This window comes from Carassius carassius, chromosome 39 (assembly GCF_963082965.1).
Source record: "Carassius carassius chromosome 39, fCarCar2.1, whole genome shotgun sequence".
Classification (NCBI taxonomy): domain Eukaryota; kingdom Metazoa; phylum Chordata; class Actinopteri; order Cypriniformes; family Cyprinidae; genus Carassius; species Carassius carassius.
Genome location: NC_081793.1, coordinates 20,821,317 through 20,848,767, shown reverse-complemented (window position 1 = coordinate 20,848,767; position 27,451 = coordinate 20,821,317). Strand labels below are relative to the sequence as shown.

At 39.9% G+C, this 27,451-nt stretch overlaps 1 protein-coding gene across 1 annotated transcript in view; it reads left to right on the top strand.

The window, feature by feature from the left end:
* Positions 1-27,451, top strand: part of LOC132121604 (glutamate receptor ionotropic, NMDA 2C-like) — a 44,273-nt gene that overhangs the window by 2,874 nt on the left and 13,948 nt on the right. The window contains exons 2-4 of the mRNA XM_059531183.1: positions 3,550-3,988; positions 10,302-10,897; positions 17,036-17,150. Of these exons, the coding sequence (XP_059387166.1) occupies positions 3,566-3,988; positions 10,302-10,897; positions 17,036-17,150 (1,134 nt within the window). The 5' untranslated portion in view covers positions 3,550-3,565. The remainder of the gene's footprint in view (positions 1-3,549; positions 3,989-10,301; positions 10,898-17,035; positions 17,151-27,451) is intronic.

Here is a 27,451-nt window from a genome sequence, read left to right as displayed (position 1 = left end):
AATATACCCATTCTTCTTATGGATGTCTGTTTATTTGACTGCTAGTTAAATTACAGTTTATTTTATGATCTAAACTCAATGGCGGATGTGAAGGTTGTAGTTGTAGATGTAAAATGTATTAAAAGCCATTGTGCTTAAATCAGCTTCACCTATCAGATGCCGTGTGGACAGCTGGCACCCACAGCTGGTGTTTTACTTTGAAAATATTTCTATCTGCGATTATCTACATGGAAGGTGTAGATTAAATTTTGCAACAAGTCGTTTTTATGTGTAATGCTGTGAATCCAGGCAAGTGCCTGTTTTTTCCTGACATTGATAAACTCATTTATTTTCATTCTTTTGTTTTGTTTGAAATAAGAACACATGCTCTAGGTGTGTGATGTGATTGTCCATAGGATCTATGGTCAAACACATATCAAAGTGTCCATTTTTAAAGAGATCTGAGGACTTGAAAAGGACATGAGAAGAAAACATCTACAGCAGATCTAACAGCCTGAAAGCTGGAGTGTGAATTTATTATCGTGCAGCAACCTGTGTGTGTGTGTGTGTGTGTGTGTGTGTGTAAATGGAGTGTTCCATTTGCTGTCATCAAAGCAAGGCTGCAGGTGTCTCACTGCTGTTCACAGCATCACGTGCAGTATACCAATGAACACACACTCTGAAGACATCAAATATAGGGGTGTTTCTTCATCTATCGGCACTTGTGTCCCAGGGGCACATTGCTATTAAAAGTAATATTTGTATTTATAATTTTGTAATTTATAATCTATAATTTATAATGTAGTTATTTATTTACATATTGTCGTCGCAATATTTCTCTATGTTTATCATGTAATTTACACCACAGAATGATATTGGTGTTAAACACAATACACTGTTTGAGATGTGCTGGAGAAGACAAGTAAAAATGGACACTGTTAAACATGGTTAGCAGACAAAGATAATAGAAGTATGCAAAGTCTGTTTTAAGACACTCCACAAGACCAGAAGTAGTTTAACACCCCTATATATATATAATAGATATAGATATAGATATTATAATTTTTTTTCATGAAAGGTACTCTTTTTTCACTTCTCTGTGTCAAATTCCCTAGAAATTCGCACAGCTATTACTATGTTAACTCCACTGCTCGGCTAGGTGTGAGGATTGTGTTGAGTTACAAGCATACAAATATGCTCATTGATGCTTTACCAGTATTGAGTGGAGTTTGAACAGTCTCTTTTTAATGAGGATTTAAAAAAAAAACAGACAGAGAGAGAGAGGAAAAAGAGAAAGGACCGAGACCATGACGGCTTTAACTCTCTCTGAGCGTCTGGATTTCTCATTGCAAGTCTTTTGTTTGGTTCTGTTGCTTTTCCAATTGGAATGCATATCTCATGTCTTACTTTACCATCTGTATTCCACTTGTGCAGAAAGTACTTCCACATTGGGTAAGGAGTGTTACTTATGAAGTCTATAGGAAAACAATGCAGTACAAACCATCAGAGTGAACGAACAAATTCACATGCATTCTTACAGTATTATATCCTTAATGTAGTAATTAGGTTTATTAGAAGCCAGGTGTATTTTGAGGAACATGATAGCCATCACAATGTGAGTGTTGCATTTATCATGCATAGTAATTACAGTCCATGGCCCAACAGCTAGCTCTGATAGTTTAATAGGCTGCGGTAGTCGTAAGATGCAGGCATGGATGGATGAGCCTAACCTTTAAGATTCCAATTCAAGTGCATCTCATCAGATTCTGATTTAGTTTGCTGTTGAAAAGAAAGTCCTCTCTCTGTTTTACGAGCCAGTTTTATATGTCTCTACTATAATACACTTGGTAGCCTTATGGTTTAAGTTCAGCTCTGGCAGTAGCTGGGACCCAGAAACCAGAGAGTTATTGAGATCTGTATCATGCTACTATGGATACCAGTAATGCACTTGACCTTGAGGTGCTCCAAGGGGCCTGTGTTTGAAATGACTAGACTTTAAGGTCTACATGGACACTTGTAAGATCTAGACAAGCAACATATGCAGTAGACTTGTGCACTCTATATATATATATATATATATATATATATATATATATATATATATATATATATATATATATATCTGTGGTTCACAAAATGGCAGTGGTGTGAATTGGATTTATTAAACAAGCATTTATCAGTTGTTGATATTTTTTCACTAAAGGTGAGCTTTCGATGACCCACACCATCTGCAAGTTGAGAGATCAGGGACCAGCCCATGACATGGAACCCATGTGAAGTGTTTAGAGCTGAGTTTAGACATGGTTTCCTGCTGGATTCATTGTAAACCTCCCACTCAGCCTGCTAATGGCCTGTTGTGTCACAAAGGCACATGCATACTGTGACCAGAACACACGCAATCTGAGATTATGAGTGAAAGAATGGACATTTTGAGCACGTGTATGGTTTTTAAACACAGGATTACTATGCATTAAACACATTTGTACATTTGATTATGTACAATTTCGTATTTCAATTGTGTATACGTGAATTGTTTTCAGTAAGATAAATTAAAATAAAATAAATTACATTTTTATTTTAAAATCAGGGCTGTAAATCCTCAAAAATCTCAGTTTATTTGTAATTAATGTGTTTATTTATTTATTTGTTTTAAAATATAGTTTTATTTGTGGAATTATTGAGTTTGGAATTTTTGTGTGGATGAGACTTGAGGCATATTAAATATGTATATGAATAACACTAGACTGAGGTAGATTTCTGTAGCAGTTCTTTTTATTTGTCACTCAGGCTTCTCTCTTGCTCACAGCAATGCAATACCGTGTCCTATTTTCATCTCCTCACATCTGAACACACAGAATCAATATTGCTAAATAATCACTGCTGCTTGACACTCATTTGCAAGTCTCCCCTGATAAAAATGTAAAAAATAATGTAAATTTACACTACGGTTTAAAAGTTTGGGCGTGATGAGTTTATTTAATGTTTTTGAAAGCAGTCTCTAATGCTCAAGGCGGCATTTATTTGATCAAAAATAAAATAAAAACAGTAATATGGTGAAATATTTTTACAGTTTTCCGCTTTAATATATTTTTAACATATAATTTATAGCTATCTGTGATGGCAAAGTAATTACAAGATTTTTTTAGCTGCCATTACTTAATTCTCATTTCACTCACTGATTTAGTGATCAAAACAGCTTCAAAATCAATTTCAAAAACAATTGTGCTGCTTTATAGTTTTTGAGGAAACAGTGACATTTTTACAGTATTTTTTTAATTGTTGAAAGCTATGAAATTTCTGTATATACTAAACTGTATAAAATGTATTGAATCTCAATCACATTTCAACGTTAATCTGACGGTCATTAAAAAATAAAAAATACATCGAAATAACTTTCCCAACACTTTATTGACTTGTTTGTAAGCTACTTTATGGTTTTTACTGACCAATGGTAGTGAACATTTTTGGAAAACCTGTAAATTATACACACTTAACAGAGAAGACAAATCTGACATTCTCCAAACTGACAAACATGTAACAATTCTGAAATGTTCTTTCTCTCTCTCTCAGGCTCTAGGAGGCTGAAATGGCCACTCCTCGAGGGTTTTGTGGTCCCTCTCTTCAGCCCATACTCTTCTTTCATCTATTACTCAATGTAGTGCCTCCCTGCCTGGGACGTCCATTCTTCGGCCCTCCTTCAGTCAACGTGGCTGTGGTTTTCAGTGGTTTGGCCCACCACAGTGAGATCAAGGGCCGTCTGAGTCCAGAAAACTTCCTAGACATGCCCCTGGAAGTGAACCCCATCACCGTGCTGGTGAATGACACTAACCCCAGGGCTTTACTCACACGTCTCTGTCAGACTATGGCAGCAGAGAGCCTCCACGGAGTGGTGTTCGAAGATGATGTGGACTCAGAAGCTGTGGCACAAATCTTAGACTTTATCTCTTCTCAGACGTCCATCCCCATCATAGGCATCAGTGGAGGTTCTGCAGTAGTCATCACACATAAAGTAAGTGTTTGAAAGGAGGCAGTGGTAGATCTTGGGGATCTGTCAGCTGAAATGAAGCTGGTTTAACAAGCAGTGGGGATTTTCTGAGATCACAATTCACTGCACACTTATGTTTGGATCAACTAAAAAATATTTTAATGACATTTATTCAATATTTTTATATTTAACTATTTACAGAAAAAAAATATTTACTGGGTCACATTCATGAAACACAAGCAGATCAAATTTCTGTACAAATGATTCATAAAGCTTTCATAAAGATTCGGTGTACAGATTTACACCGAAATGTGCAGAAAAATATATTTGAAATAATTTATATTCACACAATCCACACTCCAAAATCGAAAGATTTACGAAATGTTTTTGTTACACAGAACATCATTTGTCAAAACCTTTTGTCCATAAATGTCACATATAGTCAAATGCAGTAATTTTGCATACAAAACATTTTACAAATGATTTAAAGAGAAATTGGCTTGTTTCATGTGTGTGCCAGAATAACAATTAAGGTTCACATATACAAAAAATATTTTAGAGTTATTATAATACAACATCAGAATCCCTTGAGCTTTACTCAGATATACAGTTAAACATACAAACCACATATACATCAAAGCATGAAAGAAAAATATAATATGTATTTCAGATATCAAATCGAGATTTAATCTTGGGTATCTGTGAAATCATCTCAGGAAAGCTGTTCTCACAGCTCTCATTAGACACAGCAAGTCAAAAATAACTGCTGTGAGGACAAGAACCAAAGCATGTTCATGTGGTTTGTGTGTGTTTTTTTCAGCCAGCCCCCTGCGATGATTTACTATTGAACAGCTGCATGGAAAAGCGATTTTGTAGGGGGTGAAAATCAATAGTTGTTATGATGTGTATAACCAGCAACCAACAGTTGCGTACGATTTTACATTTACATTTACATTTATTCATTTAGCAGACGCTTTTATCCAAAGCGACTTACAGATGAGGACAGTGGAAGCAATCAAAAACAACAAAAAGAGCAATGATATATAAGTGCTATAACAAGTCTCAGTTAGGTTAACACAGTACACCTAGCATGGGATTTTAAATAATATAATATAAAAAAAACAGATAGTGTCAGAGGTCTTTACACATACACACACATACAATTGCATAATTAATGAAAAGAAAATGGAATATAAAAAGATTAGAAAGGTAGTTATAGAATTAGAATAGTGAGTGTTAAAGTTAGAGGGTCAAATAAAGATGGAAGAGATGTGTTTTCAGCCGATTCTTGAAGATGGCTAAGGACTCAGCTGTCCGGATTGAGTTGGGGAGGTCATTCCACCAGGAGGGAACATTTAATTTAAAAGTCCGTAAAAGTGACTTTGTGCTTCTTTGGGATGGCACAATCAACGACGTTCACTTGCAGAACGCAAGCTTCTAGAGGGCACATAAGTCTGAAGTAACAAATTTAGGTAAATGGGTGCAGAGCCAGTGGTAGTTTTGTAGGCAAAGATCAATGCCTTAAATTTTATACGAGCAGCTATTGGAAGCCAGTGCAAATTGATAAACAGAGGTGTGACATGTATTCTCTTTGGCTCATTAAAAATTAATCTTGCTGCCGCGTTCTGAATTAATTGTAAAGGTTTGATAGAATTGGCTGGAAGACCTGCCAAGAGGGCATTGCAATAGTCCAGCCTGGACAGAACAAGAGCTTGAACAAGGAGTTGTGCAGCATGTTCCCAAAGAAAGGGCTTGATCTTCTTGATGTTGAATAAAGCAAATCTGCAGGATCGGACAGTTTTAGCAATGTGGTCTGAGAAAGTCAGCTGATCATCAATCATAACTCCAAGGCTTCTAGCTGTTTTTGAAGGAGTTATGGTTGATGTGCCTAACTTGATGGTGAAATTGTGATGAAACGATGGGTTTGCTGGAATCACAAGCAGTTCTGTCTTGGCAAGGTTGAGTAGAAGGTGATGGTCCATCATCCAGGAAGAAATGCCTGTTAGACAAGCTGAGGTGCGAATAGCTACCGTCGGATCATCAGGATGGAATGAGAGGTAGAGTTGAGTGCCATCAGCATAGCAGTGGTATGAAAAGCCATGTTTCTGAATGACAGAACCTAATGATGCCATGTAGAGAAGAGAAATGGTCCAAGAACTGAGCCCTGAGGCACCCCAGTAGTTAGATGTTGTGACTTGGACACCTCACCTCTCCAAGATACTTTGAAGGACCTATCTGATAGGTAAGACTCAAACCATTGAAGTGTGGTTCCTGATTTTCCTCTGATTACTGAGGTGTGGAAACTTCTGAATAACATCAAGAAATAATATAAAATTACAGAAGATAAATACCCATTTTTTAAGGTAACTGCGTATAAGAATTTTCCATGAAAGTAATTTTACATTCAGGGTGTAGTGAAGGCATTTTGTGTACTTTTATGTCTGGTGGCAGCTTAAACTGTGATTGAAATAAAAACAGTCTTATCTGTTATTGGGAAGGAACAAACACAAAGCAGTCTGAACAATCAAACAAATATCATGGTTTTCACTTTTGAGAAACTTTCATTATTCCATCTCTAGTAGAAAAAAGCCATAAAAGTTTGCAACAGCATGAGGTTGAGAAAATGATGACAGAATGTACATTTTTGGCTTAATTTATCCTTTAATTTGATATATATTACTGAAGGCATGTGCAGTTGTGTTGAGTTTTTACTATTAGTGCACGCTGTGTGGATTTTGCAGCATCTGATATGGGAAATCCACAATGTTCAAAATATACGCTTTTTAGACAGTAAAACAATCATTACACATGCAGACTGGCTAAAGATGGATATCTTTAAATGAGAAACACAATAGCCGTTGATTTAATGGGACAGATGAGTATCTTCAATACCAGCTGTAGAGAGGAGGACTCCTTCCTGCCCAGCTGTCATTATTCAAATGCCTTTCAGACTTGCACGACGTGCGGAAAAATGTTGATAAGGTGGGGGGGGGGGGGGGGGAGTGGAACAGAAAGCCAAAAATATGCATTTGCCTCCAATGCCAGATCATTGTTTAAGAACTGGATTAAAATGAAGCATTCTGGCAGGGATAAATTTTTCGAGACTTTAACCATAGAGCGTGAAATATACAGATCCTGAATAATTCGCCAAATCTTTTGAACAGCCCAGTGACCACGTTCTTATATTAAATAAATCACTTGCTTCATTCATATTTTCTGTTTCCAATTCTCATTTATCTAATAGAGTTATAATATTTTGGACAAAAAAAAAGAATAGAAAATGTATCAATACTGACTTTAATGTCAGTTATATCAAATCAATTAAGCTACCACAAGCATACAGCTGTGAACCATATTTCATGGCTCTCTGAACAACCACACTTCCAGATTATGAAATAGGCATTTAATCTCCTTTGAGAGATGCATGCATATCATATCATATCATATCATATAAATTTGATGAGATTATACAATTCCTTTGTATAGGCATGTGGTGGGTGGAGTCAGAGACATGTGACAGCCTGTTCTACTTTATTCGAATCTGGTCATTTTACAGCAAGATAAACCAATGTATAATGCACATGTAAATCCCATGCAATTGAATAAGCCGTTCCTGATTATTTTTTCTAGCATGAGGAATTGGACTGGAGGTCACAAACATCTGGTATGGGATTTCTCATGAAATCCCAGTAGCATGAAAGACATGTCAATGGCCAAATGCCTTCCAAATAAATAAAGTGAGCTTAAATTATCACCTTTCAGGACAGAGCTTCCCTTTTTGATGAGTGCTCAGCTCCAGACATTAGCCTGAACGTAGCCTGGAATTCAATTTAATAGCATTAAATAATATTTGTATTTATTTTAATATTATTTAATGATATCTCTATCAGGATTTCACCCAAATATGAACACAAAAGTAGATATTCTGAAGAAAATTTTTAAGAATGTTGCTAGTGAAAAGGTTTTAGTTTGGTTTGGTTGGAGTTTCTTTGTATGGATAAAAAATACTGTCACCCTGTATGTGACAGTAAGTGTACAAAAAAGTGTATATGTAATACCTATTACCAAAATCCTGAAGGGAATGGTCTTGTCAAGGCTTGTGAGTCCTAATCACAAGAGAGCTTGTTCTGGGTTATTGTATAACTTCTTAAAGAAAGAAATCTGTCGGAAAAGGAGGACCCGGTGAGTCCCAGAGTACCTGACTTTCACAAGCCCTCTCTCTCTCCAAGAGGTAGCCTACTTCAACCACAGAAGTTATTTAAAGGACACCGGATCAGTCTGTCAGGAAAGAGGAAAGCTCTAGTCAGAGAGGAGTCTTGGGAGAATGTCTCTTGGCTCCTGACACCCCCAAGCCTCCACACCTATTTTTCTCAATTTGGAACTTAATTGGATACCATCTCCTCCAGTACCTTTGAGTCGTCTCATGCTGTGCGGTGGAAGTAAATGCGGTTGGCAGTGTAGGGCATTAGGACACTTGCTCATTTAAAGTTAAATAAGTGCAAGTGAAATTACAACAGCACTTAATAGTACTCACTGTTTTTTTCATGCACAATTGTGGCTTGATATTGACACTAAGTGTAATGATTCACACATTTTTTTTATATAAATATAGTTTATATATCGAGAGAGAGAGAGAGAGAGAGAGAGAGAGCTTTTTTTTTTCAAAGAGTGCATCATACCTGTATGGATAAACTAGTATTTGGTGTCAAGTGTAAAGTGGGATTACAGAAAGAGGAATAATGGTTGAAAGTCAGGCAATAAATCAAGTCTACTACGCGTGGCTGTGGTAGAGATAAGATCAATAATCTAGTGAATTGTCTTTGTGTTGTAAATCCAATTCTCGTATCTCATACTTTGGAACACATTCAAGGTTAATGTTGCTCAGTAATGCATGTTATTTCAATGGTATGAGAAAGTCATGTACCATGATTAAGTTACTATGGATCTCCTGTATATGTTCAGCAACCTGTAAAACTGAAATGCAGAAAATTGTAAAGCTGTGTGAGTTATGGTTGGTATTAAAACATACATAGACTACCTTTAAATATTTTGGGGTCGGTAGGATTTTTTAGGACCAAGGCTGTATTTATTCAAAAACAACAAAAACAGTATAATTTGATAAATATTATTACAATAATAAAATAAACACTTTGATCAATGGAAAGTTTAAAGGAAATATTTTGTAACATTAATTGTCTTTACTGTCACTTTTGATTAGTTCAGTGTTTTTTGTATTCATTTCTATGGAAATAAAAAAATTACTGACCCCAAACTTTTCACCAGTGGAGTTCATAAATAAGTATGTATTTAAATGCATTTGACCAAATTTAAAGTGTGGTGTTGTGGAAGCTAAGTTAGATTTTAAAATATAAAATATAAAACTCTATAATATACACACTGTAATTTCCTACATTTCAAGGTCACTGCTTAGTCCTATTTAACGTTTTCCTAACAGGAGTAGAAGGGCAGTTTTTTTAAGCATATTTCATAAATTAATTGTATTCTGAAGCATAGTATAACTTTAATGAGATATTTGAAAAATAAGAGAACACTTACAGATACCTCCAAATTATTGGTGTTAATCTGGCACCTGGTTCTAATTTCACCAATTATATGATGAACCCTGTTTAACTGACAAATTTCCTCTAATTCTCACTGAGATTGCAAGATGATGAGACGATTTAGTGTGACTGAAACTCTGTGACAGGAGGTTGTCCAGATGAAGACCAAATGGATGACCCTTTCAGACATTGCAAGAGAAGCTGGTTATTCCACATCTATGATTTCTAGAATATTGTGGCTTTACAATGACACTAATTCATTCAAGTCCCCCACAAGGGCTGGTCGTCCACGTAATACACAAATCATTCAACACTGCAGGTGGAATTGCTCACCAGTTCAGCGAAGCACAGAGTATGGATCTCTCTCGGCACGTTCCAGAAAGTCAGACTGAAAGTGCACTGAACATTGAAATGAAATAATGAAATGGCCGGCTCTGATTTAAACCCAACTGAAAATCTCTGGAAAATCCTTTGCAACAATGTAATGGCTAAGAAACCCACGACAGTTACCGTACTATGGTAGCGACTGGAAGAAGAGTGGACCCAGATCACACCAGCGCAGTCTGAGAAACTTGCAATTTCCTGCGGCTGCAGATGTGCTGAAGTCATTCAAAGCAAGGGCCTCTACAATTTCGAATAATTTCTGACAGCTGTAACCCTCGAAATGTTTAGTTGCAATCTTCTATCATGCTACAGTGGTTACTGTATTTTTATTTTAATTTCTAAATAAATCAGAGTAGATTAAATCTACTGTATATTCTGTCTTGATTCTACAGGCTGAAGGCTCTACCTTTCTCCAGATGGGAGCTTCTATAGAGCAGCAGATAAATGCAATGTTCAAAGTGATGGAGGAGTACAACTGGGGTAGTTTTGTAGTGATCACCAGCTTGTATCCTGGCTACGAGAACTTTGTGGACTACATCCGCTCCTTCACGGACACCAGTTACTTCCTGTGGGAGCTTCAGGACGTGCTGAGCTTCGAGATGTCCGTGGGGGCGAATGACATCCGCACACGTAGACTACTACAGCAGGTGAACTCGCAAGTATATCTAGTGTACTCTTCCCATGAGGAGGCACAGTACTTGTTCAGAATGGCCTCTGATGTAGGGCTGCTAGGCCCCGGATACATCTGGATAATCCCCAGTCTGGCTGTGGGAAACCCTGAAGTGTCCCCTCCTGACAGTTTCCCAGTGGGCGTCATCAGTATTATCACAGACCGCTGGAGGAAAACACTGCGCCAGAGGGTTCGGGAAGGAGTCTCAGTCATAGTAAAAGGGGTGCACAGTTTCCACAAGTACAGAGGTTTCATTCCCGATGGTCACAGTGACTGCAATAGTCCGGTCAAATCGTACACCAACAATTCTCTCTTCAGGTAAGACTTTTACAGATTGCTAAGTAAAGGTACACTCTAAAAAATGCTGGGTTTTTTCAACCCAACTTTGGGTCAAATATGGACTATCTCAGCTGTTGGGTTACATTTTTTAATTACATTTTTAACCCAAAAGTGTATTCTATTGCAAAAGTGCATCTATTGAAAATGTATTCAATGTTGTTTTCTGGTCATTTTTACCCAGAATAGATTTTCTTTTCCCTGAAAATGCAAATGTTACCACATTGGTCTAAAACTTACTGCCCACACAGGATAACCCCCCCAAAAATAGTTTATCTTTTTTGGTATTTCTGACATAATAATTGAATCAAAGATTTGGTGAAATGTGGCATAATGAGAGATCATTTTTGACTGGGAACACCAAATGAGGTAAAGGATAAGGTTTCAGAACCGCATAAGGGTTAAATATATTTATAACGATCAAGTTGAAGTTTAGTCCACACGACTAAAGAAATGCACTTCTTTAAAGCATTTCAAAAGATCATTATAACATAATGATATAAAATGTAAAGTTAAACGTTTAATTTGACATAACTACTGTACAGTTAAAAATGTTTTTTTACTTAAATGCAGTGCTTTAAGTGGGCCGGTACGCACCGGTACTCAGTACCGCCACTTCCAAATATAGCTCTTGAGCGTACCGCCACCTCTCCGTGTGCCCAGAACGTGCTTTTAGCGTACGCTCATTTGGACATCTGTTTTAATAGAGGTTTTAATCCTTTGCCTGCACTGCCGCTTATTAGAGCGGCCTTCACAATGCACGCTTCTTAATTCATCCCACCGAGAGCAGAGACTACATTACCCATACACCCTTGAGTTTTACAAGTGAAAAGTGCATGTGTCGCTTATACCGCTGTCAGTGTCAACAACTCAGCGTGGCCGGAAAAAGTGTGTGAAATGCGCACACTCGGCTAGGTAAAAACACAAATACAGTGAACAACACTTATATGCTCTCCTGGCTTCAGACTCTGAGTACTAAAACAACACGGTCAGAATCAGATGACTCGCTGCCTGACACCCCATCAAGCCTGAATGATATCGCTGCAGGTCAGACGCAAGCTAATGAAGTAATGCAGTAGCTCTTTCTAAGGGTATTTTTTTCAAAATCCTTTTGCACATTTTATTTATGTTCAGTAGCTCTTTCTAGCTCAAGCAAACCCACAAACTTATAAAAGGATTTATTATTTTTTATAAGGTCGTCTGTTGACTGCTGTATATAAAACCCCTTCAATATAGTTGTTGTTACCTCAGGGGATGAGTGGAATCATCATATATATATATATATATATATAGAGAGAGAGAGAGAGAGAGAGAGAGAGAGAGAGAGACTATAATAGAGTACCGGCACCTCTTTTGGGCCACTTAAAGCACTGCTTAAATGTGTTTAAAAACCTAGTCATGAAAGTATACTCTAATTATCTTTTGTTTATTGTGGTTTATTGGTCTTTATTAACATCAGTAACATCATTGTTAACATCATAAGCAACAACAAAAAACTATATCATAGACATCCCTTTGTAGTATCTGGGTACTCTGACTGTCAATAATGTTTTATGAAGCTGTCATATATTTAGTCCACCCTTGGCCAGCTTTGCCCTTTTTTCTGTTTTTTTCTTTTTCTTTCTTCTTTTTTTTTGTCAAATGTGATCACAATTAATTCAACAGAAAAGTGGAACAAATCCTAATCAAAAATCAAAATCCTAAAAAATAATTATTCTTGCAGCATACTGTAGTTTGCCTCTGGAGATTCATAAACATCTTTCCAGACAAAAAATTGCGTTCTTGCACTTTTTCTTGTGGTCTTCCTCTGTTGTAATGAGACTGGGAGATTCTCCAGATTTCCTTGTTAAATCTGCCGTTCACCTGGGAGTCATCGTTCTCATTAAATAGTGTTCCAATTGCCTCTCCAAGCTTTCTGTGATCAAGCGTATCAGAGACACATGAGTGACTGGGTCTTCCATCCAGAATGTTCCCAGGCTTCGGTGCTGTTCAGGTGTCTGCACATCTCACTAGCATAAAAAGAAACGTCTGTCAGAAGACAGCTTAAAGATCTTTAAAGAACTGGCTTTGAGACAGGACACGGACCTTCTTTTCAAACATGTTGACTGGTTGGGCAGTATCAAAGGATTCATCAGTTGGCAAGAAAAAAATATTGTCTTAGAAAAAGGTTTTATTAGTAGAATGGTCTGAAGTGAAATGGTACAATGGGTAGAGGAATAAATTAAAATTACATCTACTCACCTTCATGTTATTTCATGTGTCTTCACATGGTTCTTTTCAAAAATGTGAAAACCAACAATGAATAAAGGGACGTAAAAGTAAGATCTTAACTTAAGTCAGTGAGAACTAAATCATTGAATGAATCCTTTTCAATGAATTTTGTGTACAACCCGAATTCCGGAAAAGTTGGGACGTTTTTTAAATTTTAATAAAATGAAAACTAAAAGACTTTCAAATCACATGAGCCAATATTTTATTCACAATAGAACATAGATAACATAGCAAATGTTTAAACTGAGAAAGTTTACAATTTTATGCACAAAATGAGCTCATTTCAATTTTGATTTCTGCTACAGGTCTCAAAATAGTTGGGACGGGGCATGTTTACCATGGTGTAGCATCTCCTTTTCTTTTCAAAACAGTTTGAAGACGTCTGGGCATTGAGGCTATGAGTTGCTGGAGTTTTGCTGTTGGAATTTGGTCCCATTCTTGCCTTATATAGATTTCCAGCTGCTGAAGAGTTCGTGGTCGTCTTTGACGTATTTTTCGTTTAATGATGCACCAAATGTTCTCTATAGGTGAAAGATCTGGACTGCAGGCAGGCCAGGTTAGCACCCGGACTCTTCTACGACGAAGCCATGCTGTTGTTATAGCTGCAGTATGTGGTTTTGCATTGTCCTGCTGAAATAAACAAGGCCTTCCCTGAAATAGACGTTGTTTGGAGGGAAGCATATGTTGCTCTAAAACCTTTATATACCTTTCAGCATTCACAGAGCCTTCCAAAACATGCAAGCTGCCCATACCGTATGCACTTATGCACCCCCATACCATCAGAGATGCTGGCTTTTGAACTGAACGCTGATAACATGCTGGAAGGTCTCCCTCCTCTTTAGCCCGGAGGACACGGCGTCCGTGATTTCCAACAAGAATGTCAAATTTGGACTCGTCTGACCATAAAACACTATTCCACTTTGAAATAGTCCATTTTAAATGAGCCTTGGACCACAGGACACGACGGCGCTTCTGGACCATGTTCACATATGGCTTCCTTTTTGCATGATCGAGCTTTAGTTGGCATCTGCTGATGGCACGGCGGATTGTGTTTACCGACAGTGGTTTCTGAAAGTATTCCTGGGCCCATTTAGTAATGTCATTGACACAATCATGCCGATGAGTGATGCAGTGTCGTCTGAGAGCCCGAAGACCACGGGCATCCAATAAAGGTCTCCGGCCTTGTCCCTTACGCACAGAGATTTCTCCAGTTTCTCTGAATCTTTTGATGATGTTATGCACTGTAGATGATGAGATTTGCAAAGCCTTTGCAATTTGACGTTGAGGAACATTGTTTTTAAAGTTTTCCACAATTTTTTTACGCAGTCTTTCACAGATTGGAGAGCCTCTGCCCATCTTTACTTCTGAGAGACTCTGCTTCTCTAAGACAAAGCTTTTATAGCTAATCATGTTACAGACCTGATATCAATTAACTTAATTAATCACTAGATGTTCTCCCAGCTGAATCTTTTCAAAACTGCTTGCTTTTTTAGCCATTTGTTGCCCCCGTGCCAACTTTTTTGAGACCTGTAGCAGGCATTAAATTTTAAATGAGCTAATTAAGTGGATAAAAGTGTCAAATTTCTCAGTTTAAACATTTGCTATGTTATCTATGTTCTATTGTGAATAAAATATTGGCTCATGTGATTTGAAATTCCTTTAGTTTTCATTTTATTAAAATTTAAAAAACGTCCCAACTTTTCCGGAATTCGGGTTGTATAAATCGCACTGATTTTTTTCTCAAATCAAAATTCAACTAACTGACTTGATAAAATCTCAGCATGTGTCAAATTAAAGGTTCAGAAGAAGGGCAGATTATATTTTCAGACATAGTTTATACGTTTTTATATTGCAAATTTTAATACAACAGAGCGTTTACTAAAGTGCTGTACAAAATCAACACAGTTTAAAAACACATCTACACCATAACACACAAACACAAATAAAAAAACAATATTTCAACACTGCTGGGATGCTATGGAAAGAAGATGAGCTTTTAGGTGATTCTTAAAAACATTTAGAGTTGGAACATGTCTTATATGAGACGGAAGCCTATTACAATGCTTTGTAGCGGCAACTGCAAAGACCCGATCGCCCCTTTGTTTATACCTAGTCTTTTGTACAATTAACATAGATTGATCAGAAGATCTTTAAAAAACTTAAACTTAAAATCAATCCTAAATTTGACTGGCAACCAGCCCAGTGAAGACAGAATAAGAGATATGCTCTCGCTTACGAGTCCCTGAAAAGAGCCTCACAGCCATATTCTACAATAAGTAGTTGGCTAACCTAAATTTAATAGATCGGGAAGTGCAGGGTCCCCAAACCAGACAAGCTCTGTTTCACTCTAATTAAAATAAAAATTAAAATAAAAAAATTGACACCAACCAGGTCTTAAACTCAATTAAACAATTCATAATAGAATTAAGGGCATTTCCGTCATTGTTCTTATAGGGGATATAAATTTGGGTGTCATCAGCATAAAAAAGGAAAGCAATTCCATATTTATGAAACATTGACCCTAAAGGTAAAATATATAATGAAATTAAAATAGGACAGAGAATAGACCTTTGAGGAACCCCGCCTGTCAGTGGAACAGAGGATAAAAAAAGTCTGACCAATGTTGACAAAAAAAACACAATCAGGGGCAGAACCCTGAATGCCAACCACCTCCTCAAGGTGAGAGATAAGAATCCCATGATTTATTGTGTTGAATGCTGCACTAAGGTCTGAAAACATAAGAACCACACACTGTCATGAGTCTCTTGATAATAAAATATTGTTTAGTACGTTAACAGCACAGACTCGGTACTATAGGCCTTAAAACCTGATTGAAAAACCTCATAAACAGCATTCTGATCCAAAAAGCTCTGCAATTGAGTTAGAACAGTCTTCTCTAAGAGGAAGTTTTGAAATAGGTCTATAATTGGACAACATGGCTTTATCCAAATTTGGCTTTTTTAAAAGAGGCTGCACAACAGCATGTTTTAACGCTGATGGCACCACACCAGAAACAAGGCTACCATTAATAATAGACAAAATACTAGGACCAATAATATCAAATACTGTCTTAAAGTGCCTCAATGGAAAAATATCCAACAGACAGTTAGTAGGTTTCATCTGACCTACAATCTCATTGTGAGCTTTGCACTGCCATTAAATGAAAATGATCTGTGTGAAGTTATTTTTTTTCTACATACATTGTTATTCAAATTTTAAATGATATGAGAGTGAATAAACGGTGACAACATTTTCATTATGGTAGGAATATTGCTGTTAAAGTAATTAACATTCATATTTAGAGCATATTTGTCCAGTATAAAACACTGAGATTGAATGGTTGTTTATGAGCTTTGTTGTTTACAAAGTAGCTAAATCTCATTGATGATGGATAATATGGATATAGAGCTGTGTATTTGAACTTCTGTCAAGATTTATTTGTTGATAGTTGTTAGTCATGTCAAGATTTCTGTATAATGCTAGCTGCTGCTGCATTTGCATCAGTAAAATTGAATGACAATGTTAAATCCTGTTCTACTCCACCCGTAGCTGGTCCTATAAGTGAACAATTCGTTTAGGAAAAATGTTCAGGTCTATGAGACAAAGAAGATTAAAGGGAGAGAATGAATACTGTAAATGTATTAGTATCTGTACACTCTGTTTTATTTTCATTTGACTTAGTGAAAGAAAAAAAATTAGAGGATGTTTTTGAAATGTCCTCCTTTTTGTGCCTGATACTCTTCTGTTTCATTTCGGAGATGGATAAAATCCAGGCAATTGTACAATCACTTATAATCAAATCTACTTTTTTTGGTCTACTAATTTAAAGCTGTTACATTTGTTCTACAGACATATGCTAAATGTGTCATGGGAGCATAAGGACCTCTCCTTCAATGCTGATGGCTATCTCACTAAACCTTCCATGGTGATCATTGCTTTGGATCGAGAGAGACATTGGGACAAGGTAAGTCTTACAAGATGTAACGATAAAAGTAATAATGTTGAAACATTTCAGAGGTCACCACACAAAGCTAGTAGAGGGAACACATAGCTGGAGATATAGTCTTCCTTATTGCAGCACCTAGAGTATTTTATCTTTTATCTTCCTTATGTGGTTGAAAGTCATATCTATCTATTTCTGTAACATCTATTAAAATAACATTACAATATAACGATTCCGTAATTACAATACACTACATTGTACTGAAGTGGCACTGGGTGGTAGAACATAGCACTAGTGATGCCAAGATTGTGTATTTGAATGCTAGGAAATACACAACTTTTTGGGAATGCACAACTGTTTTCAACATTTTTAGTATGCTAGAAATATCAATGCTGAAAACGTACTCGGTTACTAACGTAACTCAGAATTCAGAATTTCCCATCAGAGCCCTGATTCGGCTATACCGACAGCAGCCTTGCTTGCAAGGCGGGAACCTCCAGGTTATAGAACCTGATAAATGTAGACGGCGAGGCCCAACTTGCCGCCATACATATTTCCTGCAAGGAGATCCCAGTAGACCACGCCCACGATGAGGCGACACCCCTCGTGGAATGTACTCTGACGCCCAGTGGGCACTGAAGGCCCCTGGAAGCGTAAGCTAATGCTATGGCGTCAACTATCCATCTGGATAGAGTCTGTCTCGAAACAGCCATCCCCTTGGAACGTCCACTGAATGAGACAAACAGCTGCTCAGTCTGTCGAAAGACAGCGGAGCGAGACACATAAGCTCTTAAAACCCTAACAGGGCAAAGAAGACTCGAGTCTCCATCCTCTCCTGACACCGACAGGGCAGACAGAGCAATAACCTGAGCCCGAAACGGCGTGTTGAGGGACTTTGGCACATAACCGCGCCTAGGTTTGAGTATGACCCTTGAGTCATTAGGCCCAAACTCCAAGCACGACTGGCTCACCGAGAGCGCGTGCAGGTCACCCACACGCTTCACTAAAGCGAGAGCCAACAAGAACACCGTCTTGAACGACAGATGCTGGAGGCTAATCGATTGGATAGGCTCAGAAGGGGGACCCTTCATGGCCTCCAAAACCGCCGTGAGGTCCCATATAGGGACTGACGGAGGTCTGGGAGGATTCAGCCTCCTAGCTCCTCTAAGGAAGCGGATGACCAAATCGTTCCTTGATATTGACTGACTGAGCGCTGTTTCAGAAAAATGTCGCGATGACTGCCACATAAACTATGAGCGTGGATGGGGCCCCGCCCTTATCCAACAGCTCCTGTAGGAAGGAGAGAACCTCCGTCACCTCACAACTAAGGGGTGAACATCCCCGAGCTGTACACCAGCTGGAGAACACCGACCACTTCGAGGCATACAGCCGTCGCGTTGACGGAGCTCTAGCCTGCGAGTTGCGCTGAGCCCAAACCAGGAGGCGTTCCGTCAGCCTGTACAGGTTTCGGGACCCGAGACCGCCCTGGCGATTTATGTAGGACACCACAGACATGTTGTCCGAACGGACTAAGACAAGGCGGCCCTTGATTCGGGGACAAAAGCGCGTCAGCGCGTTCTCCACTGCCAGCATTTCCAGACAGTTGATATGTTGGAGCTCTTCCCGTTCTGACCACAGGCCAAAGGACGGTCTGCCCTCGAGCAGCGCTCCCCATCCCGAAGTGGAGGTGTCCGTCGACACCATCTTCACTGTCGAGGAAGTCCCCAGGTTTACACCTGATTGGTACCAGTCGTTTGCTGTCCAGGGTTTCAGGGCTGTAACGCAGCCCTGATTGACCTTGAGACGCAGTCGACCAGGTACCCGCGCTTTCAGCCAGAACTGCAGGGGGCGCATGCGGAGCAGGCCCAACTGCAGAACCGGAGATGCCGAGGCCATGAGACCTAGCATCCTCTGACATTCTCTGAGCGAAACAGTCGTGCCGCAGCGGAGAGAACTCGCCGCGCGCTGAATGCTCAACAAGCGCTGTGGTGACAGCCGCGCCGTCATGGAACATGAGTCCAGAGCTAAACCCAAAAACAGTATCGTCTGACTGGGGTTCAGCGAACTCTTCGCCCAGTTGACACTGAGACCGAGTTTCTCGAAGTGATCGAGTAAAACGGCCCTGTGCTCCACGTGCTCCGCTCTTGATTGAGCCAGAATCAGCCAGTCGTCCAAATAGTTCAGCACTCGCATGCCTCTGAGTCTGAGAGGAGCGAGCGCTGCGTCCACGCACCTCATAAACGTACGAGGAGCTACGGACTAGAGGATGACACGGGAGTGGATTTTAACTCCTGTCCCGTCCCACTCCCATAGAAAGAAATCTTGTCCCGTCCCACTCCCAGACCAAAGTTTAAAAAATAATCCCATCCCATCCCGCTCCTGGTAAATTGACTCCCACTCCCATCCCGCTCCTGTTTAAACTGACTCCCGCTCCTGTACCGCTCCCATATATATATTTTTTTCTTCAATTAGTGTTAAGTTAATACATAGAATTTGATTTAATCTGCTCTCCATCCTGTTTTAGACCACCTGCTGAGCCCCTGTTTCTAGATTTTCTCCAGAAAATGGAAGACAGCAAATGAAAGAAAAACAGTACATAGTTCACACCATGTCTACAATAGTTTAATAAACCCAAACAGCACATAAAGCTGCATTTTACTCATTTATTGTTAAGTAAACAATACATTTATAGTTTACATTTATAGTTTTTTTTAATTACATGTTAACGATTTTCATCAATTATGCTCTTGCATAATGAGTCCATCTTAGTTATATGTTGCTGTGTAGGAACAAAAGTGCATCTACATTTTCTGGATTGAGGGTAGAACGCCTCTCCTCTATCATCTTCCCGCAACACTGAAGCTACGCTCAGAAGGAGTACTTATTGCGGGGATAGCTAGCAGCCTCTTGGCAACTGGTACGAGCCCACCTGACATCTCCCGCCAGACGTCAAGAAGACACTGGAAACGTGTCAACTTTGTGTCCCTCATGTATTGCAGCACCAACTGGCGACCATGTCGTCTTTGCTATTGGTTGATTCCCGCTCCCGTCTGCTCCCGTTAACCATTTATCCTGTACCGTCCAAATCCCGTGATTAATAGCAAACATGACTCCCATCCTGCAGGAATCCCACGGGAATCCCGTGACCCGTGGGATTCCCGAAAAAATCTCAGCCTCTACTACGGACAAGCCGAACGGCAGGACTGTAAACTGGTATGCCTGGCCCTCGAAGGCGAATCTCAAATATCGTGATTTGACGCTATCTGTATTTGAAAATACGCGTCCTTCAGATCTATTGACATGAACCAGTCTCCTCTGCGAATATGTGCGAGGAGCTTCCTGGTCGTAAGCATTCTGAAACTGCGTTTCACCAATGCCCTGTTCAGCTGTCTAGATCCAGTATGGGCCTGAGACCCCCGTCTTTCTTGGGCACCAGAAAGTATCTGCTGTACAGCCCCCCCTCACTTTGAGCTTGAGACACAGGCTCTACAGCCCCTTTGCTCAACAGTTTTGATATTTCGGCCCGAAGTATGTGTGCTACTTCTGTTTTGACCGTGGTTTCGACGCGCGCTAAAAAGCGTGGAGGGCGTCGAAAAAACTGTAGCGAGTAGCCTCTCTTTATAATGCCTAGCACCCAATCCGAAACCCCTGGAAGTGCTGACTATGCATCTGCATGAATGGTTAAGGGCTGGATGAGAAGCGCGCTCTGTTGACTGGGCAACGGCGGTGCTTCGGTGTGCCGTAACATGGGCGTTACGCCTGTGGCATTTGAGGCGGGGAGCGCGCTGATCACAGCGGGCAGATCGCAGCGGGCAGATCGCACCTCCTCGACCCGTCCCGGCGCTTAACCGATTGAGGGAGGGCTGAGCGGGTCCCATGGGACTCGTGATGTCTGCGAGTAACTGTGGGCTGCAAGTGTGCACATTTACTGCTTTCGACTCGCTGTCTGCCTGGGCAGAGCGTACGTGCACGGGTTTCGTTTTTACAGAAACCACGCGCCTTGTGTGACATAGTGTTTGTGGGCACTGAGGAGTGGGCACGTTTACTATGTGGTGCGCGTGACCGATCTGAGTCGATCTTATAGGTGTGAGCCCTGTGTGCAGGGCTGTGCTTATATGTGGAGATGGGCACTGAGCAGTGGGCATCGTCACTACACTTATAACACCATCGGCCGTGGCCGGGACACCAGAAATTACACCTCTTTCGGGAAATATCTGGGTAGCCGGGATAACGGTTTTTGTGTGCAGGCAAGCGGGCAACCGTACAGGCTTGCACATTGCAAAAGACGCTGAAACAGTCACAATCCCTAGAACTGAAACAGCGGCGCGCTTAGGTGAGAGTTCGGCCGCGGCGATTCGTACACCGGCGCTTTCCTATGATGGCTTCGGGGCTCCCGGCCTCACCGGCCGCACCGGTCTCGAGCTGCGTTGCTGAAGCTGTTGTGATAACGGCTTTTGTGTGCAGTCAAGCGGGCAACTGTGCAGGCTTGCGCGTTGCAGAAAACGCTGAGACAGTTACAATTCCTGGAAGCGTTCCAAGCCTTTGCCACCTCTTCGTGAAGCTCAGGAAGATATGAGGAGGGCTTTGAGAAGTACGCTCATCCGAAACGAAACTACCATCCAGCCGGGAACGACTCGAGGCCGAGACTCGTCGCGGCCAGCGTGAGCACTCGCCTCGACTCCTTCTCAATGTCAGCTCGTTTGCTGGGCTTCTGAGCAGAAGGCGCGATATCCTCGGAGCTCGTCCAGCCCTTACTTCCCGAAGCTAGCAGAGAGCGCGTGTCCTCTTCCCCCGACGCGGCCCTGAGATCGGCCTCCTCGGACGACGTGGCGGCAAACAGCGGGCGCTGCCCATCGGGAAGCGATGCAGGGGAGGCCGGTGAAGCAGGGCGAACTGGCGAGCTCGGTTGAGCTGAAGACGGTTCCGGCCTCAGCGCAGCGGAGAATGCAGGCTCAGAGAAAAGGCCAAGCGAGTCCTCAGAGTCACCATGGCAACAGCTCGCAGTGTGGACATCCGCCGTCAGCGAGCGCGAGCGCTGCATGATCTTCACCCAGGCAGGAGACACAGATGACGTACCGGTCTCCCTCGCTGAGTGGGGCTCTGACGAGCCGCAGGAAGGCATCTTAAAAAAGACGCAAGCTCTTTATCGAGTGTGTCGCAGGGCGAACACACACACACGCATAAAGAACAGTTGGATAACAGAATTGAAAGGATATGTGCGCCGGAGAGCGCAGCAGGAACGGCAGTGGAAGGCGGCGAAGGCCAGCAGCTTCAGAAGTGGCTCGTCCCGCTGAGATCAGTCGGCGCTTGCTTCCTTCGTGATCCAGCGATGCGTGAGCTTCGCTGAAGAGATGAAAAATCAGTTGAGTCAGCCTTTTCGAGCTCCTTTTATAGGGTTGGGCCACACCCGTTTCGGCGGGAAGTGGCGTGATGGGCGCGAAGCGCCCTTATTGGTCTGATATTGCATTTGCCTGCACTCGATAGGCTGTGCACTTGCTGCAGAGCAGCCAAAAAACGAGCGAGCCGTCTCGCCTATGGCTGTGTACTGCTGCAAATGCGCTTTACAAAAATTCAAAATTAAGGATAATTTTTTGCTTCAGTATTTCGTGAAAAGAGACTTTTCCCGTAGCGTCTTAGCTAAGGCGCAGTACGAGAGAACTCTCGTAAGAGAACTGTTTTTTGCTGCTTATGGTGTTTTTGAAATCGGAGATACATTTTTTTTTTCAGGATTCTTGGATGAATAGACATTTCAAAACCACAGCATTTATTTGAAATATAAATATTTTGGAACATTTTACAGTAGATGACCTTACTGTCACTTTTGATAAATTTAATGAAGAAAAAAAAAGAAAAATGATTCTTGTTGTATTAATGTGAAAATCTCTGATCAATAAAAGCTAAAGGTTAATATATGTTGGACCATTTCAATAACTTTTAGCTTTTATTGATAACAGATTTTCACATTAACACAACAAGAATCATGAAAGCCAACTTCACAGGCTCTTTCAATGCTAGAGATTTATTACCATACATACCAAGTCATGATGCAATTACATTTGTCTCTCTGAAATAGTTCTTTCTTACTCACATGGCCAGCACTCCAGCACTTTGGCCTCTGTGATAGGTACATGTGTAGGCCGTCTGGCAATGTGTGAACACCACCTGACTACTAAAAGAGATTAGGGGAATAAATAGAGATCAAACTGACATCCAAATATACATCCGGTCATCACACCCTCCTCTAGGTGGATTAGAGGATATGGATATTAGAGGATGTGTGTTGTCGTCTAAAATGCGCACATATTCTCAGACTTGTTAATGACAAGAAGATGGAGACACATTTTAAGCAAAGACAAATTGTAACCTCGTTTTGAAAATAGGTTTTAAAAAGTTATTAACCTGCAAAACCTGTTTCTGTAAATTTCAGTCGCTTTTCCTTTTGCACCAATATTATACGTAACATTTCCACAATCCAGTTGTTCCAGCTACTGAATGTGCTGCGATTTAAATTAATTAATTAAAATAGATAAATGTCACTGTTTTCAGCACAAACAAACCATTTTTTCTATTTAAATTAGACTCATTGTGCCTTGTTCACAAAAATCATAGTTTTTTGCACAGTTGAGTTAACATTGCACTATTAACCCACATACTATATGTGGGAATTTAATTTAAAAGAGATGTTGGAGTACATTTTCTATTGAACATGACATGACTGCAGTAATTCATCAAATGACAAGCAAATGATGGAGAAAACTGTTATAACTGGGCAATATCCAGCCACGTGTTTTCGATAAGTGAATTTTGCGCTTTTATAGAGTTGAATCAGTCATCTGGATCACAGTGGTGGAGCGATACTGTGCAGTTCCAGCATAGTATGCCAGAGTCTGCTCTATTCAGTGTGAAATACAAATAGCATTCAGCATAGATTTTGCAGGTGTGTTTGCTAATTTGCATAATTCATTTAGTAAATTAAGCACTAAAACATTGCAGACAGCGATGTTCTGCTGTTAAGAAGTGCGCAACAAGAGAGATTTTTTTCATTATTTTTGAAAAGTTTTGATAGATTTATTTTATTTTAAAGTCTTTAGTTTTAACTCCCTCCTCTGGCCTTCATGGCTCACCTGACCCCCCTCTGTGTGACATAACAGTTTATCTATATCTGGTCACATTGCTCTGTGGCCCCTCTCACGCTCCCATTGACACTCTCTGCACCACCTCACTTTCTCATGCTGTGCACACTCTGTTCATGTTTTGTGCTGAAGTCATTAGTGAGATGAATCATTGCTTCCCTATTTTAAAGTTCAGGCATACTGACAGCACCAAGACTGTGTTTCTCTGCTGGTACCATGTTAGTATCTCCAAGGAAGACAAAGCCCAAATGACGCAGAAGGAAATGTGAAAACATTGGTATCACTTAACTATGCATTGGAAGAGGCAGGCTGAAACAATATGAAGCTTATTTGTTGTCCAAAAGTAAACATAAACAATGTCATCTTCTGAGAATTCTGTACATGTAGCACTTAATGAGATGCTCTGCCTTTGATGACAACATCCAAGCATACTGTACAGGAAGTGTTATAATCCTATTTTCTACTTGTATTAAAAGGTTATACGGTAATTTTACTGTTTAGTTGCACACAATTAAATGGGTAGTTGCACTTTATATTTGCACTAAATTATTTTTACTTCCCACTGTCCACTAGACATTGGCGATTGACAAAATTATATAATTACATTTTTTCAGGAAGGAGCATAATCAGCAATCTGATCAGTTCTTTTTCATGTTATTTTTATGACTATTTTGCAAGTTACTGAGCAGTAAAAGCTAGTAGTCCATATATCTAAAAAGTAAATAAATAAAGTAAATAACGTCTCTGACTTATATAAGACAAACAATCAGAACAAAGACACAAAGGACAAGGAATAAAACAAATAAATACAACTGAATACAACAAACCTAACAGTCTGTCTAACAGCATTCAAGAAATATTACAGAAATTAAATAAAGTAATCAAATGTAAAATACACTGCATGAATAAAATATACATTTATTTTTATTCAAGCTAAATGTACTTTGTGTGTTCGCGTTCCAGGAGTCAATTAACTTTCATGGTTTATTGGGCTTTTAATAACTCATTAAACACATCACACTCTTTGCTTTCTGATTCATCCATGTTTCTTTATTGCTGTGATGTGTTAAGAAATTTACAAAGTCCTGTCAGTTGAGTATATTTACATATGGTCATAAATAGCGCACATTTGGTCACAGTCTCTATGATTAGTTTGAAAAGTAGATAGTGGATTTCTTGACGATTCAAAATTGCCCATCCCTACTCTCTATAACCCTTTCTGAAGAGACCTGAAATCTATTTTTGGTTGCAATTCACTAGTTAAGAATCACTGCAATAGACACAATGCTGCTGTAGTTTAAATACATGATGACTTGGTTTAATATTTGGACAGACATTGGCTTTTGTAAAACTCTTTTTTTGAAAAAACTTCTGAAGCATCCCAGGTATGCTAGGCAGCGCTAAAACGAAGGCTATTCCAAATAACAGATATCTGACCGAAATCTGGTTTGCACTTCATAACAAGAATAGAAAACCCTGCTTTTACAGCCATTATATTCTGCTGCATTACTATACTTTTCACTTTCCCCACACAGCCTATTTCAGTCGCTGGTCTGAAATTGCTCACTAAACTGCCAGAAATAACTGCTGGGCTTTGTCTGGATTCATTCTTCACATATAAAGGACAATTTCAGAACACCTTCATTTAATGTGCAAATAAGATGTTCTTTAGTGCTCTTGTCATCATTGCTAATGTTCAGATGTGATGTACCACCAGGCTGTCACACCTGGAGTCCTGAGATTGAATCTATTTGTTCTGCTGAAGTTTATGAATATGAATTCATCAATAAATCCCTGTTACCGAGGCTTATCACGCTCATTTTCCCTCACAGCTAATACCATAACCAAACATGGATTACAATTCCCAATCCGAAAAGCATCCACTGCATTTGGGAAAGGCTGTCAAACAGCTGCTGCACAATTATTGGCAACACTTTCCCGAGCTTTCCTGTCTTTTGTGGTAAAAGGATATGCAACAGTGGACTCTTTTTAGAGTACAAATAGAGGAGCTGCGGTCACACATTCATGAATTAGTCAGGTAATAACAACACCTGTTAATTGACTGCAGCTTTAAAATTTTAGAAGTGTATGTTCTTCTCTCATATACCTTTAAAACAGTGTCCCATGGATGGACAGTATTTGTACATCTCCCCCTTGGTACAGTATGTGGGTGTGACGCATGGATTCTTGGGAAATTTTAGCAGAAGCAGCTCTGAAGCTAGCTCTCCATAGTCTTTTTTATGCTGAGCTAGACCAGTGGTTGAGTTCTCTCTGGATAATAGGGCTTTTCCACAGTCTACAAACAGCTGTGTTAAGATTCCCCATGAGCCTCTGAGCCCTGGTAGATTTACGACTTTGTGCAATACCTTCATTAATGGAGTAGTATAAATTCTAACCATTATTACAAATTCATTCCAAGTTCAGAGGAAAAATCTAAAATAACAGCAATAAAAGAGAATAACATAAAAAAGCTTTGGGATACTTGGTTATACATCATGCTCATGGTGTGATATGTGAATAATCGTTTTAAACAGCAGATGAAAAATACAACAGACCCGTGAAGAAGACACCATGAATTGGACTTTGGAACATATTCCTTTATGACTCCTGTCATTTGCTTGAATGTTTGTGTGTGGTTTTGCCTATCAAAAGGTCCTTACGTTGAATAACGTAACCTGTGACTGTGTTTTTCTTCCCATGTTCTCTCCATGACCTAGTTTCTCCCTCGTGTCTGATTTTGTTCATTAGTTCCAGGTGAGTCTTGTTAATTCATTGATAAGTCCCATAATTTAAGTCCTGTTTGTTTCCATGTCCAGCATCCGGAATTCTTTGTGGATTCCTTTGCTACAGGTACTTGTGTGTTCCTTGGTGTGATTAAAGTCTCTATTTAAAGTCTAAAGTATAAAAAGTATAAAGTCTCCTCGCTCCTTCGTCTCCTCATCTCCTAAACAGTAGGCACATCGTGACAGAATACCGGGCCAAAATAATACAGTAAGCGGCACCCCTTCTCCCCGTTTTGTTTCCGTTTTTTTGAAAGTGTTTTTTTTTTGTCGTTTTTGTTTTTCCCTGTTTTCTCCCCGTGGCCATGAAAGTAGCCCCTCGGTTCTGCAGAGATCTCCCTTTCATCAAATACGCCAGGGAATTCTGCGGGCTCGCAGCGGTGATGGCATTGGACAGCGCCACTTCCAA